This window comes from Ambystoma mexicanum, chromosome 1p (assembly GCF_040938575.1).
Source record: "Ambystoma mexicanum isolate Mex_15411 chromosome 1p, UKY_AmexF1_1, whole genome shotgun sequence".
Taxonomy (NCBI): Eukaryota; Metazoa; Chordata; class Amphibia; order Caudata; family Ambystomatidae; genus Ambystoma; species Ambystoma mexicanum.
In genome coordinates this window covers 1,291,145,371-1,291,161,601 of record NC_090921.1, presented here as the reverse complement: position 1 = coordinate 1,291,161,601, position 16,231 = coordinate 1,291,145,371, and the positions used below count along the sequence as shown (strand labels likewise).

General features: G+C 45.0%; 1 protein-coding gene across 1 annotated transcript in view; it reads right to left on the bottom strand.

Moving 5' to 3' along the window:
* LOC138453024 (testicular acid phosphatase homolog) overlaps nt 1-16,231 on the bottom strand; it is a 193,815-nt gene that overhangs the window by 150,914 nt on the left and 26,670 nt on the right. The window contains exon 2 of the mRNA XM_069605444.1: nt 10,502-10,597. Within this exon, the coding sequence (XP_069461545.1) occupies nt 10,502-10,597 (96 nt within the window). The remainder of the gene's footprint in view (nt 1-10,501; nt 10,598-16,231) is intronic.

Sequence of the window (16,231 nt, the reverse complement as noted above, 5' to 3'; positions counted from 1 at the left end):
CTATTTAGCTCCTGCTTCTAGCCTAAGAGAACCTGGTTACCTTGAAACCAACTGCTACCGGGAGCTACTTTTCACTCCCAAGGCCAATTGGTGCATTCTAAACATGCGTATTTGACATTGAGTATATGAGAGTGCTAATAAAGAAGAATTAGGACATATCTAGAACACATTTAAACACAATGGATCATACATAATGGACAAATCATTAAAGTGTGCATCTCAAGTGGAAGTTAGATTTGTGGTGCACTGTGTACTCACTCCTGGCCCCCCAGTGGTAGCTCCTGCTTACTGGGTGATGCCTGACACCCAAGAGCTGGTTTTAGCTCCTGCTCAGCGAATCTGAATGTGGTACCTTGGGATGCCACATGATCCACAGTTTGACCCTTTTAGGATACTCTGCCAATGACAAAGGAAGTACTCTTGCAATATGACTCCCATAGCCCCATCATATGCCACTCCTTGCTCCAGAACCTGGCCTTCATTTATTCCATTTCCCTTAAAGTTGCAAGATCTGCCATCCTTACGCCGAAGCTCACCCACCCCCTTGGCACTCAGGGCCCCAGGATCCACTCCTTGGGCCTAAATGCTCCAAGAAGCACTCTGATCTACAGCCTTGTGCGACTGCAACATTTCCTTTGCTGCCTTCAGATAGGGCCAGATGCAACTATATACACTCCCATGGAGACACACCACACTGACTCCAAAGGAAGGAAATGCATTCACATTTCAAGCAGCCATGCATATTAGTATTAAACAAATAACAATATAAAAAGTATACATTTATCTACTAACTCCCTGAAATGCACCACATAAAGACAACACAGCTGCTACACTTAAGAGTATTTATTGCATGCAGGCTGCACACTGCTGTCTTTCTCTGGCCTAGACTTGGGACTGAAACAGATTTTGGAATTGCTTCACCCTAACAGGGGCCTAAAACCAGGAATCTTTTTTCCCCATGTCACGCCCAATTCTGTTTGCTGATGCAGACCTCCCTGTTGCCCTTGCGCCATGAAGCTCTTCTTGGTCTCATTCAGGCGCTTCCTCATCTTGCCGCTTGATCTCGTTGAAGAGCATCAAGATCTGATGTGTGCTTAATTTCAGACTCTGCTTGCTTTTGCTACCTCGACGATTATCTCTCTCCCTGCCCTTCAGGCGCCTTGGAACACTTGTGTTTAGGCGCATTATAAATAACCTATCAATCAATCTCCCTGAAGATAAGTGCAGGTCCCACTGGTCGCAATCTGCTTTACCACTGTTGGCTTTCACCCTTTAGCACCTGCCCACGTGTGTATGGGTCCTCATCAGTAGGAGACACGCTTTGGCTGCCTTAGGTGTAAGGCCCGCCCTCTTTTTCCCAGGCCCCTTTACATGCAGGAAAGCAGAAGAATGTGGACGATGCTGCTGCTGCTATACTGCTGCTGCTACTATACTACTGCTGCTATGCTGCTGCTGCTATACTGCTGCTGCTATACTACTGCTGCTGCTGCTATACTGTTCACAGTGTTGTGCAGATAAGCACAGAGGCTGGGCGCAGTGACTGCAGAAAGAACCCCAAATCTCCTTCAACCCCAGGACCCTCTCTGCAACTCAGTTTCCTCCAAAAATATTCTCATCTTTGCATGAGTCTTCCCTGGATGGAAATCAACCCCAGTCACTGTATTGCAGTCAGGTCTTCTCTGACTGCGGGTTAGATGTGCTTTCTTCGGGGTACACGTCTGCAGAGGGGCTGCACATCTCCACCAAGGGCTCTTTAACCACATGGAATGCTCTGTTATAAAGGAAAGCACTGGGGAAATCTGCAGAAAGACCCTACTGCTAAAAAAATGAACAGCCCAATAACAATTGAATATCCCCAGCTCAGACCCAAGCATGGGGCTCTAAATGGGAAACCCTTTGTTTGTAACACATTTATTTGCGAATTTGCAAATATAGTGTACATTGTGCAAAGTAACAAGGCACGTGCGTGTGTCAAACAATGACTACAAACAGGTGACTATCAAACAGGCTCTCTGGGATGTTTTTAAGTCAGAAGGTTGTACAACGTATAGAGAAGTTTGCAGGGATCTGAAGATGTGTCATGTCAGGTCTGAAGTAATAAACCAGGCCTGAATTTTAGGCTCACCTCATAGAACCTTTTGGTAGATGTAGGCCTGCATTTATAATGTGTAGGCAATGCAAAATGCCATGTGTTACTAATGACAGGTCTTAGGGATAATGATCCTAGAGTACCGTGTAAGACACAAGGGTGCGCACGAAGGAATGATGTTACCTGAGAAAAGTGGACATGTTCTCTGCCACATTACTATTTTTTGCAGGCTTTTGAATTCTGATCTAGTTATTTTACATGTAGATTGTTGTGATGCAGCAAAAGCTAAAGTATTTACTTCTCAAAGTAAGGAAGTTAACATATACATAGAACTCCAGAGATCTGTGTGCATCCTGCATGCATATCTTTGAATTCTCGCAGAGCGGTCTCTTCCTGTCAACTTTATGCAGTCGATAAAATGAGTACTTTTTAGTTAAGTAATATGAACATATACTGTTTAAAATGCTGGGAAGCTACTGGTACCAATAAGGTTTACTGCTTGCACCAAGTGGCCTTTTGACTATAGTGGTTTTGCTGCAAAAGAGCCTGTTAGACAGTGGAAGACCCAGATTCTCATAGAAAACTACAGTTTTTCTTCTCACTCCTTCCTGCCCTAGATGCTCATCTGTAACATGAAGTGGTCAGGGGGGACCTTGGCCTCGGGAGGAGACAGAACAATGAGTGAAGAATGTCAATTGGAGTGACAATTGCATGTGTCAAGTCTTCATAGTAGGTGTGAATGATCGGGTGACGTCCAGTGCAAATGTTGCATCGAGCGTAGCACCCACACAGCCCCAATTAGCAATCTAACTTCCATGGCAACAAACTGAATCACACAGTAAATCCCCTTTCTTTTTAAACTGCTTCGTTTATTTCCATAAGGCCTGTTTGTTAGACATTAAAAAGGTATTCCTCTTTTTGTAGCACTGCCAATCTTTCCCATTTCACACAAAATAAGTTCAATGCCTGTGTCAGACAGTGGCTACACGCAGGTGCCCTTATAAAACTTTCTTTTTTTGTTGAGTGTTTGGAAAACTCTGGGGATTCTTTTGGGAGGGTCTCTCATAACTGCATCCTCGTACAATGGGATGGGCATTTGGTTCAACTATGCAGTTTAACTTTTTAGTTAAAAGTACACAATAGGCTGGAGAGGCTCAGATGTGGGCCTTGTCTACTGAAGCATGCTAAAACAAATGCTCAGAAATGTAGCTCTTTTAAGTATGTAATGACCCATTCCTAGGCCCAGTTGGATGTAGTGCGGGCCCACCCAATCACGAAATCCTGGCAATTATCCAATGTTACCTAAGGAAATATAAGTACCCAATTGGGGACAAGGTTAGTGGGTTCGTCCTTCTCAATTCCAGAGGGGCTTGGACCACAGTCTCTGATTTGGTTCAATCTAACAGCATTTTCCAAGTACTATCTTTCGAGTATGATCAGAGGGGCAGTGTGTGCTAATTACCTCCGGCCTCTTTCATCTTCTTCTGCAAGCCAGTTGTGCTCTCCTCTGATAGTGTTGCTCTCCCATTGAGTCTGTGTATTTCCTCTCTCTTTGGGGGATACTGTCCTGAGCTCCGGTACCAGGCCTCGAGCAGGCCATGTACCAGAGTAAATAGGTTGTCTGGGGACTCCACTCTCTCTGGGACACTATGCTCAGTCCCGCGTTTTGCTTCCTCCATCAACCGTATTCTGGCAATTACAGACTTGCTTCAACTCAGTTTAATAAAATGGTGGCAATGGTGGCAGTGACAAATATGAATCTCGTGACCTTACACTGGGAGGATGTCTGGTCATCTGGTCAGCTGTGTCTTCTCATCCTTATATCTGTGAGCAACACAACGTCTTGATGTCCTCTCCCCCACTTTGCCATTTCTTGTGTTCTTCCAAATTCAGCCATTTCGATTTGCAGCGAGTGCCCTCTGGTATTGACACACTGGCCCAATGCACTTCTCATTAAATTGCATTGTGCATCATTGTAGCTTTTTTGATGGTCACAGCAATAACCCATGTAAGGCTCAAAATGGGTGGGTTATGATGTTGCATGCTGCAAGTGAGGGTTTATTTGGACCTAGCCCAGTTGTGTTGCTTGTGTCCATGGTATATCCAAAAGCCCCACGCCACCTCTTTATTCCCCAATAAGCTGCTGGCCTTACAATGCCCAGAGCTATCTGATAGTGATACCACTGCTTCCACTCCCAGCCAATAACCTGCAAATTCATGGGCGGTCAGACGCTTAGAATTCCTCCCAGCCTTAAGCCATATGACTTCCAGCCCACCTCTCGACTCATGCGAGAATCAAGCTTGTTCTCTTGTGCACAAGCCACCCCCCGAGAGAGGCCATTTCACTTCTTATCGCAAATCACTTTTGGTGTCCTGGCCTATGTACTCACTTTGACCTGATTTGATTGCTAAGATATGAGAAAATGTGTTGAAAATTATATACAATAGCACTAATGGTAGCTGTTTGGACTGTCCCTCCAGTTATTTGTTTATTTATAAAACTAAAAAACCACCGCTTGGAACTCTCGCCACTTGAAATCCAGTGTTGATATGCTGAACGTCTATACAAATTGGTTATGACATTAGAATTTCCCCTGAAGAAGTTCTGCAAATTGTTTTTGACTTATACAAGAGCTAAACATATCGGGAGTCTTTTCACTGCTAAATTCAGCAGGATGTTAGAATAGGCCATTGTTTGTCTATAGTGTGGACCTAGATAGAGGTACCCAATAATAGCATAAGTTTGTAGGTGTTAGACATTCATATAATCCATTTAATTGAATGCTAGCAGGTATAAGTGTCTTTTTAGAGGGAAACTTTAACCCTGGTTTGATGTTCTTTTGAGAAAACAGAATTTCTTATTCAAGAATTTTGCACAATGTAAAGGGCTTTGCACATGTCACTTTAATGATTTTTGGATGTGTTTGATATAAATGAATGTTATGTCTTTGTTTTTCTTTTTTTAATAATAAACTAAGAATTTAACATATGAATGAGTATTAGTTGGGGGATCGTGATATAATGTATTTATCTCGTTTCTACACTATTTACACTGTACTGTTGATCAGTAATTTTATGCAAGTTGTAGGACATGTATATGTCTAGCGACGTTAGAGTTGCAATGGGTGGTTCTTTATCCTGGGTGTTCCCACTTGGGCACCACTCACTACTCCACAACACTGTCATCTCTTCAGATTTCCAGACAAAATGCACATGTTCCTGTTTGGAATCCAGAACCTTTTGAGGGGTAAGTCGTCTTGCCTTGCTGCCTGTCCACACACCCTCGGGTCCTACCCCTCTAGAAGCTCTGCTTTTCATTGTTTCTAATGCATTTTTCAAACCTCTGGAAATGGTGCTCCGGGGAAGGCCTCACCAATGACGCATTCAGTTGCAACCTTCTGAAATGTACTTTAGTTGCTTGGAAATGTTTCTGGTAAAATCATAGGCTTTTAGTTTGGTTTTGAACAAACACTTGTGGACTGTTTCCCGGATGTCCAGAAGAAGATCATTCCATTCAAGTGGAGCAAGAAGAGAGAAAGAGCAGAAGAGAGATGTTCCTTGATCCACAGGTTATGGGGAAATCCCTTCAAAAGAAGGATCCAGGGATCTCCTTCAATCAGTAGGGCTCATTAGCCGAGAAAGAAGGAGATTTAGATCTCACCAATTACAACCTGTGAAACAGCTTTGGTTTTGCAGTCTAAGTCATATTGCTTTCTTTTCCCCAAGAGTTGTTTTGCATGACCAATTTTCGGGGTGTTTTAAAAAAAATTTATGACATTTTAACACTTTAAATAGCACCTGGCCGGAGCTTGTTTCATGCCAAAAGAGGTTGTACTAACCCCGGAACTGGTCAGATGCCTTGTGGCCTTAAACTGTACCAAACTAAAGTCCAAAGAGGAACGACCAAACAAAACCTTCCCAACATAGTTTCAACTGGTATTGTGTCTCCTTTCTGAGACACCCAAGAAGAGTGTGCGGCCTAAGCAGGGGTGGATGAGACATCTAACATGAGACACTGGGGGAGAGGCAGCGCAAGTGAATCTATTACTTTACATAGGTGGCACGGCACTTTACCGGTCAGCCACACGGCCTATGCACATTTTTTGAAAATGTTGTTGTCATTGGTTAACACAACTCCCTTCCCTTTTGGATAGCTTTAGTTGCCACCCTACATTATGTTCTGTTTTCAAGGGTTTCCCCACCCCATATACATGGCATTATAATGGGCTGCCTTGAATTGTACTTGCTTCCGCTCCTACCATTTTCTATGGAACCCATGCGCTTTTGTTCTGTTTAGGGGTGGACTGGTCTAAAGGGAACTCTGGAGATTTCCCGATAGGGCTCTGCATCCTGGGCCCCTTTTGTGTGGTATTTCCACATTTTTCCATAGGAAAGGGGTTGGACTTGCTGAAAAGCTGTAATATGGGGCCACTTTGAAAATTATTTCCAGGGCCTCTTTTGGTTCCCAGTCCACCCCTGGTTCTGTTTCATCATATAATTATGTAATGGCCTATCTGATGCTGGGTTAAACACTCAGCTGTGTCACCCTCAATCACCTATTGTTTTTCCTGTAACTTTGGAAGTGATGCAAAAAACTGACAGTTGTGCCCGCATTAATTCTCTTTTTAAACACAATGAAAAGTACTAGCTTTAATAAGAGAAGATGTGGTGGAGAGCAAGCTGCTTAATAGACTGGTGGTGCAAAAACGCAAAGCATTACAAAGTAATCTGTATATCAAGTTTTAATAAGGGCACTGCTTCTTAAGTCCCAGTTACTTCAATGACCGAGAAATCCCATTTTCAACAAAGCAGTGACATATATTATTTCACCTTTAAGAAACCAGGGACAGTAGTGGTTTTGAAGTTAATTTGAATGTATGTAGTTGGCCCATGGTGACGCCTTTATACAAATGAAGGCGCGCGCCTGCGCGCTACCGGTGCCACATAGACAGTCTGACCAGCAGCACAGCCTGTACATTCTATCAAGATCGGAGCATTTCTCTCATGCCTATGAGATTACACAGAGATTGACTGTTTGGTCAAGCAATTAAGGGTTCCGCCCTGACGAAGAAGGCAAACTCCGAAATGCATTGGCAAATGAACTCTCATAGATGAGGCAACAGCTGGCCTCTCCTGTTTTGTTATTAAAACTTACATTTCTATGATTTATAAGTTTCTAACACAGAACATATTATTTCTACAGGTTCCTCAAGAGTGGTATTTTTCTGAACTCATTCCTACCCACCAGCAGCTTCATATGGGGAGCAGAGGGAGAGCGACTGGCTGACTATGTGGTTCCTACTCAGTTTTTCTGTTGTCATGTAGTTGGCCTTCACCCACACTGTCCAAGTAACTAGACACTGTCAGGTAACTGCAGGGGTGTGCTGAATGGAAATACCAACTATTGTAAAGAAAGTGAAGTCAATAGGCTCTGGGGGGAATGTTGTTGCAGAGGGATAGTAACACACCCCAGCCTGGAAGAGGCTATAGCGGCTGACGTCATAGGGCTGCTCCTTGCACAGAAAGCAGGATGACACCTGTAAATGACTGCACTTTAGGGATGAACATTAGATCCTATTTGTAGAAGATTTTCTTACCTGAAAAGTCCCTTGGTATTATGTAATATTTCCTGTCAAGAGGTATGTGTGAGTGGCTTGCTGGCCGCTGGGAATCTCACCTTCCTGTTATATGCAGACCAATCTTGAACTGGTAACTGGTCAAACCTGCCAATCTTGCTCAGCAAGGATCTACTGTGGGATCCATTTTGACAGTGTTGAATCGCCAGCATTGCAAAGTGGGTGCGGGGTCGACCCTTTTTTTTTTTTACTTTGACCTTCAAGAGTAACTGTCCGAATATGTAGTTTTGTGTGATGAAGCAAAAACAAGGAGTGATGGCTGGAAGGTTTAGAATGAATTTTAACATCTTGTTTTTTTTGTTTTTCTTTGCTATGGTCACCCCGAGTGGGACGGGTATACACAGACGTGGGTCCCGTTCCTGCTGAGCCTAGAGACCAAAGCTATTCCTCACTGATGAGGCCCAGCGAGGCCGAAACATGTTTGGGGATGCTTGTGGTCTCGTGCAGAAGGGATGTAACCAAGCAGTGTGGGCTGGACTGCCCCTTTTGGGGAGGAACCAAGCCTGATTTGCATATGGGTTCTCCCCTTTTTTAATGGCTTGGCAGGCGAAGAACGATGGTGTGCCCAGAGCAATGCCAGAGGTTAGGATGTATTCTAAACCTTTCAGCCCTCACCTTTTTGTTTTTGTTTTGCTATAGTACCCCGTTCTGGATGATGTGCAGAACCTTCTGGGAGTCAAGGGTATTGTCTACCACTTCCTAGGAAGGGGAGACCTTTCTCTGGTGATAAAATCACAGTAAGAAGGCTGTTTCCCCACCCCAGCCGGAGGCGACTTATTTGATGAGCCTCCTATTGAGGGATTCCTGGTTACACAGGACAGGAGCTACACAAGGGGAGAATCACAGGAGAAGGACAGGTATTAGTGCAGGTAACAGGTACTCTGTGGTATCAGTTAAATGATCCACTTTCCCAATTATGTTTAACTTAACTGGTCAGTCCCTTCCTAGAACCACCAGTAGTTGCAGCTACTTCCTTCTGTTTACTTCACAGGGAAAGTTCAAGATACATGGGTTTCCTTGATGAGGGACTTAGTAGGTAATGAATGGTACTTGGGCTAGATTTAGAGATACTACGGGTCGGGCAGAAGGGCATGCTTCTATATCAAAAGAAATCCCAATTACCTAAAGCTGAATCCTGGCGTTGTCGGCAACATGGATGGGTCCAGATTGCAAGATGCAGCGGGAACTGCATCTCCTCCTTTTATGGATACAGATGGGACTCTGTTTGCTTGCAGCATTTTATGAGCAGGCGTGATCATGTCATAATTACGGTGGCCATCTTAGATGGGAATTAACTTTGAATCTCCTGGCGGCCATCTTGGAATGGCCTCTTACATGGGAACTTTTCCCAGTGCTGCCATATAGCGGCGGGTCCATTTCAGCTGCCATAATTGCCCCGGAAAGAGGGGTGGGAGGCCCCAGGTAGGTGGAATCGTAACATTAACCAGTAAATTGCTACTTTCTACAGATCAGATCCAGGCCCACCTATTGAAAGATATGCCAACCTTGAAAAGCCTTCATTAATCTGAATCTGGTGCAATTTATGTACTTACTCTGGACAAGAAGTACCAGTTCCTGGCATCCAACCCTTGCTTAAAGCAGCATCCCTTTGGAGCCCCTTAAAGATTGGTGACCTTGAATCTTTTCCTATCTGAAGAGACCTATCCTGCTGAATCCTACCCAGCACTGATTTGGGACCTACTGTCTCTTCAACCAGATCATCTCTGAGCTGGGCAGTTGCCTAAAGAATGATCCACCCTGCATTTAGACCACGTAGCGCAACAAGTACGAGGTGTCTACTGCCACATCCACTTGTTCATCTCTTGAAATTGCACCCCAAGCCTGGCAACCCCCGTCATGACATGCCTTTCTGCTGCATCCACTAAGATGATGATCTGCATCATTGGTCTTATCTGATGAGCCTCCTATTGAGGGATTCCTGGTTACACAGGACAGGAGCTACACGAGGGGAGAATCACCGGAGAAGGACGGGTATCAGTACAGGTAACAGGTACTCTGTGGTATCAGTTAAATGATCCCCTTTCCCAATTATGTTTAACTTAACTGGTCAGTCCCTTCCTAGAACCACCAGTAGTTGCAGCTACTTCCTTCTGTTTAAGTTACATGACGTGCCTTTCTGCTGCATCCACTAAAATGATTATCTACATCATTGGTCTTAATAGCTTGCGTGGGTCAGAAACACTATTTTTTACCAAAGGAGGTCAGGGGTAAAAATACCACTGCTCTACATGCAAATGTCTAGGAAGGATCCTCCTTTAAAAAGCACTGGAATATCTCCTATTCCAGTATGTATAGACAATGAGGGTTTAGCATTACCTAAAAATACAAATTAGATTGACCACGAAAACCCCAGGAACAACACCTGAATTCGCCCAAGCAAAGGCCATCCCTGTACAAAGTAACAGTTTCTCTGTTTCCCAAAGACCCGCCCCTCTTTGCCTCAGAAATTGCTTCTCAATGTCTCCACGAAGTACAGTCAAATGTCCCTTGGGATTGCTCCGCAAAGCCTTCAGGAACTGACCCCGGACCTCCGCCACAATCTGTTCCTTGAGGCTTCCAGGGACCTCACCTAGATGCCCCTCTAACACCATCCACGATCAAGAATGGGCCTTGGGCTCCCCGGCAGCCACTCCACAATGACTGCAGGACTCGCTCCTTAGTTCTCAGGCAAGCCTCACCACAGTGACCCTTCCCACCCTCCCTGGGATTCCCCTGTGTAGTGCTTGAGAAGAGGGCCAGAATGTCAGCCTCTCACCTGTGTTAGCTGCTGCAGGCCGCCTGGCCAGGCTGCATCCTTGTGTGGATCCTTGGGGTAAGTGTCAATCGGGGCCCGATCTCCATGGCGGTAAAGCTTTAAGGAAAACAAAAAGATTGGCATTTTTCCTAAACCTGTGCATAAACCAGAATTCTGCCAAACCATTTACATGTCAGTGATGCGTGGCAATCGCCTTGATCCTGTTGTTTGGTCCACACCAGCATTACTCATCAATTCCTAACAGATAAAACATCTTACCTTCTGATTTAAATGTACAGTCAGAGTCATGCTTTGATTGCTGTTTGTGCCACTGAAATTGGAGCTGTACATAAAAAGTCTTGAATTGCCAGCGTTATGGTTAATATCAAAGTCACTCCATTACACAGACTCAGACTGGCGTATAGGGCAATAGGACAATGCCCGAACCAAAAGCGCAAAATGCTACGTGGGCCTGTTTTTTTTAAATCAAAGTGGCCCACAATTTTAGCCAATGTGGGCCAGTTTGATGAGTTTCTTCACCATGCGGCTAGTAGTTTTGACAATTGTTGCTGAATACATATTCTTTAAATTGCACAATTTGCATAACATTTTAGCAAAAAACTCCCCCTTGGGTACTATTCAAACAATCTGTCACAAAAGGAATGATATGAAGGGTTATTGATAACGCGCATAATACCCAGAGGTTTCTAAGCGCGGACCGGGGGACCGAACCTGTGTTGCTCCATGTGGTCTTCCTTTGAAGGCGAGAACGTTGCCCCTGAACTATCCTCCCGAGAATGAATTGCCATTTGCAACTGTGGGACACTTTGTCATTGGGGCCCAAGACAATTTTATGCCCCAGTCCGACCGTACCGTTACATGCAATCTTCCCCCCCATTGGCTGTCATTGCCTGCTCTCTGAACGTGAAGGTGGAGAGGGCATGTGTGGGCAGAGTGTAGCAAACTGCTGAGTTCTTGGGCATCTGAGAGAGGACTGCTGACTGCAGAGCGGGAGGAAACAGGAGTAGTAAGCTTCTGAAAACCTTCCATAGGATTGAAAGCCAAAAAGGCTGCGTATGGGACTGTGTGCTCCGAGCACCACAGCCGCGTCCCAAAACTCCGAATAGGATACAGACTGAGGCCAAGCGCTATCGAGTAGGTTGGAGAGTGGTCTCATTTCTTTGTGTGCTTGCATCGTGGTCCACCGGCTCCTGTCTCCCCTGCCTTTGGGGGCACTGTACTGCTACCCAATTTCATGACACTGATAAAGTCACAGAAGGTAGGAACATTTCTCCATTTCTGTAATGAGGCTAAATATTATTTAGGGAAAGTCTAAGATCATTGTCCGCACTATCAGTAGCAGTAATTTAGGTAAATAAAGATTGAAAAGGATGTTAAGTTCCAGGCAACTCCCCTCTGCTTATCAAAGACTCTGAGTGGAGCAACAGTTCATTAATGTTGAGTATTGTAACATCATAAGAGTAGGTAGTAATACTTCAATATTCCTGTTAGCAGTGAAGTCTCCTCAAGGATCTCAGGAACCGCCCTTTCTTCATACTCATCAGGCCACTTCTTATTCAATGCTTGCTTAATAAAGTTTGCCAATGTGTAAACTGTATCCTTGTCATCAGGAAGCAGGAACCAATTGATTGCTTGCTAATTAGTTCCTAGCCAATGTCTCTCTGAGGAATTCGACCATCTGCACAGTGGGTGGCACCCGCCTGGGCATTTTATGAAATTTTTAAATGAAATTGAATGATGGTAGATCCACCTTCGGAAAATGCGTGGGGCTAATTCGCACACATTTTCCTATGCTCACCGCATGACATACGCATAGACCTGTGTACTCTGGGTGGACACAGCCTATATTTAGTTGGGATATGACAGGAGGAGTACACAATGCATCCTCAGAAGGGGGAGGGGCAAACCTTCACCCTGCCGTGACCAACGTGATTAACTAACAAAGGCTCCATGGATCCGCCCTGTCCTTTTGTTGGGCCCTGCAGCTGGTGGCAGAAATTTGCATACCATTCATAGGGTCATTCAAACAGGCCCACATGGGGCCTGGCTGCAGAGGCTTACAAAGGAGACAGAAAACCCCAACAACATTTCATATGTAACTGTTTCAACCTGAAGCCGGTTCCTGCCCTCAATATCAATTGACAGTGAACTGCCATGCTTGGTACTGACTGTTTACAGTAGTCCTCCCTGCAGGGGACCCCATTCATAAGGTACCAGAATGTGGTTTGCAGGAGCCAGAGAGTCTGGTCTTGGCTCAGCTTCAAGGGAGACCTGCCTCTTAATCAGGAACCACAGAGAGATCCATTAACCAGGGAGGCCCTTTGATCCACAACAGACAGGAAGATGGGTGGGACTTAGCATTACATGTTTTCACGCCTTTACCTTTTCTGTTGCAAAGCACTCTGGTTATGACCTCACACATGCAGAAGATTGTTGGTGGTGATCCAGGATTCGTTCATTAAGGTAGGCTTAGCCAACACCAATCACTGTGGTCCATTTGTCTTTGAAAGAGGGCCAAGCCCCTCTTTTGGAAGATCATCTGAGCACTTTGAATGGAGTAGCAAGAAGAACTCATCATTGGACCCTAGCTGAAGGTATAACTTGGCTTAAATCTTCTGCCAGTGAAGGAAAGCCAGAACCTACAAAGAGGTCCTTGCCTTTTTTTAAAGGGACATTTTTGAGCCAGTTGAGTTCCTCGAGCTGCAACCAACTGCAACACTGACCGCTGTCACACCGCAGTCACTTAAAGACATCCAAGACATCTCGACCATTGCCTCAGAACCGCCGACCAGCATGGAGACAACTATTCATGACCCTAAGCCGCCATGTAGGCCAGACTGGAGCCATTTGTCCAGCTTCACTCACTGAACCGTCTTGCCGCCTGATACCCGCGGCTGACTCTCATCTTGAACTCTGTAACAGAAGCCTGCTATGCATCAGGAATACATCCAGCACAAAGTAAATTGTGGACCTGTCCCCCTGGTCCTTCCCAGAAGGCCCATAGAAACATTTTTAGACCCATTGCTCCCTTTGCGCGAAAGCTAAGAAACCTTGAACTGTTGTGGTTATTAACCATACTGACTACCCTCCTGTCAGTCTCCAGAGTGCATGCGTTTTTCTTCTTTGAAACTCTCTGTCCCCTGCATTCCTTTCCATGATGGGTTGTATTTCGTAGCATTGCTTTAACTGTCTGTTGTGATAATAATAAAGTAGATATTTTTATACAGCCTTGACTGGAAAGTCCCTATTATCATTGGGTAATAATTGTATTTTTCGCTGTGTTGCAACTAACCAACAATCCACGACCTTTTGGAGATAAGCCCGCTGTTCCATCCACATTTGCTTGCGTTTCCAATCTCTGTGGATTCCCTTCTGGTGTACTAGAGGTGTGGGGCTGATTGATGGTTTAGAAACCGATATTCATCCCTGGACCACTGGTGCCCCTTAGGTTAATTCGTCACAGTATCCTAACTCTTTGCCAACCCTCTATGTACAGACCTCCACTCCACCCACTTAACACAAGCAGAGCAATCAACTGCTAGAGCATCCTGCGCTCTTCCATGTAATAGCAACCAGTACTGTTACATTTGATCTTGTTTTGTTACAAACAATACCCAGTGTTAGAGTATCATATACATTTTAGTTAAAAGAGAGAGCCCATGAGCCCAGGGCAAGCCCCATTAGCTCGGACACGACATCTAGGACCCATGTTCGGCTGGGCTCATGGAACACCAGGGGCCATTCCCATTTGACGGCACAAGGAGACATAAAACTATCCGACTACGACATTTTGTGTTTACAGGAGACCTGGCTTACACAAGCCCTGACACTAGAGGGCTACGAAATCGCTTTCTCACCAACAAAAGAAGGGGCAGATGGGGCGGCCATCTTCTGGCATTTTGACAGCTTGCAGACAAGGAAGTGGCTTCTCTCTTGAAGAAACTCTTATCAGTAATCCCTCCCTGCTAATGGTCAAAGACACATGGTCCAGCGGTGACGCCAAGGATGAAAAAGGAAACTCTTCATCATTCATCATAGCAAACACCTACTGGAATCCAGCGGTGATCAGTGATTCCTCCTACCTGGAAATGTTGGAAGCGGCGATCGATGAAGCTCAAGCAGTTCATTTAGCCCCTTACCTCCTGATATGCGGCGATCTTAATGCTACGTGTCAACTTACCTCGAACATTCACAACCTACACGGGACGTTAAGTCGAGCGGCTCGAAGAGGGGCTGAATGGCTAAAGCTGATGAAATCACGTGATATGCATAACTTAGACAGAGTGTTTCCAGATTCTATGCGTTTTCCAACATGAAAGCGAGACACTGCAAGAGCTACCATAGATCACATCTTCGTATCTACGACGTTACTGTTGGTGATGACATCATTTGAAGTTATAGACATGTCAGCAAGTGACCATAACCTCCTTTGCACGACTTGGCCAACAAAAGAGCCTTCAAAAGCAAACTCTGATTTCCGTCTGAGTATTAACAATCAGTGCTCAAGATTGAATTTGTCTGCTTCAGCTATAAGTGATCTCATGTCTAAGTACCATACACAGGCCCACGTCGCTCAAGATAAACAGATCGACTATCTGCCACTATTGACGACGTACAAACACCAAATTCATAAAAAGGGCTCCCAGAATACCAAAACCCATGTGCACGACATAAATCTGGTGACAAAAAGAAAGGATATGAGAAAACTGAAACAACGAGCTAAACTGTTGGGGACTCGGTCTGCAATCAGAGCGGCCATTGAAGGATGTCACTTATATAAGCCTGGGTCCATAACCATTGCTTGACCTTATACCAACAGGACTCAGAGAACATACTGAAAGCAATAACGTACAACAACAGGCGAGAGTTTTGGTCACTCTTAAAATCAGCTACCTCTACTGCAGAGCCAGCTTTAATCTCAAACATTGGAGAATCGACATCATGGGTCAAATTCTTTCAATCTCTATTCCAGAAGACCCAAAACTCGGGCAGAAAATCCTCTGCTGTCGAACCTACAAACTGGAGATGCCTGGATGATATAGATGAAATAACGATCCAGATAATGAAATTAAAAAACTCCAGAGCGCCAGGCCCTGATGGTATAACTAATGTAGATCTGAAGGCCTTCACATCAGAGTGGACAAAGTTCTTGAGCAAAATCTTCCGTAGATGCGCAATGCTAAAGTTAATCCCGCCGTCTTGGAAATCTGCCATCGTCGTGCCGGTCTACAAAAAAGGAAACAAGGCCGACCCGAAAAACTATAGGCCGATCGCCTTGCTCGATTGTATTGGGAAGGTGTTTGGATCCCTATTGCTTCGAGAATTCAACGTATGTGCTAAAACGGCTCCATGTAAGGATTACTTACAAACCGGATTTAAAATAAATCTGGGAACATCTGCAAATATCCTGATGATAAGCGCATTAAAGAGAAGAGTGCTGGAAGGTGGGCCAAGACTCTTCATCACTTTCATTGACCTTACTCAGGCCTTTCATAGAGTAGACCGCACATTATTGTGGGCGAAACCTGAGGCCTGGAAATGCCCACAACCTCTTCTGGATCCAATCAAGGCCCTCTACACAGGTACCAGCATGAGAGTGACACTACACCAGCAAGGGCTACTCTCACGGGACATACCAACGGCTAGAGGAGTCAAGCAGGGGTGCCCCCTGGCCCTGGCTCTTTTCCTGGCATTCATTGGAGACCTGCAAGAAATGAGTCCAACTGTCTG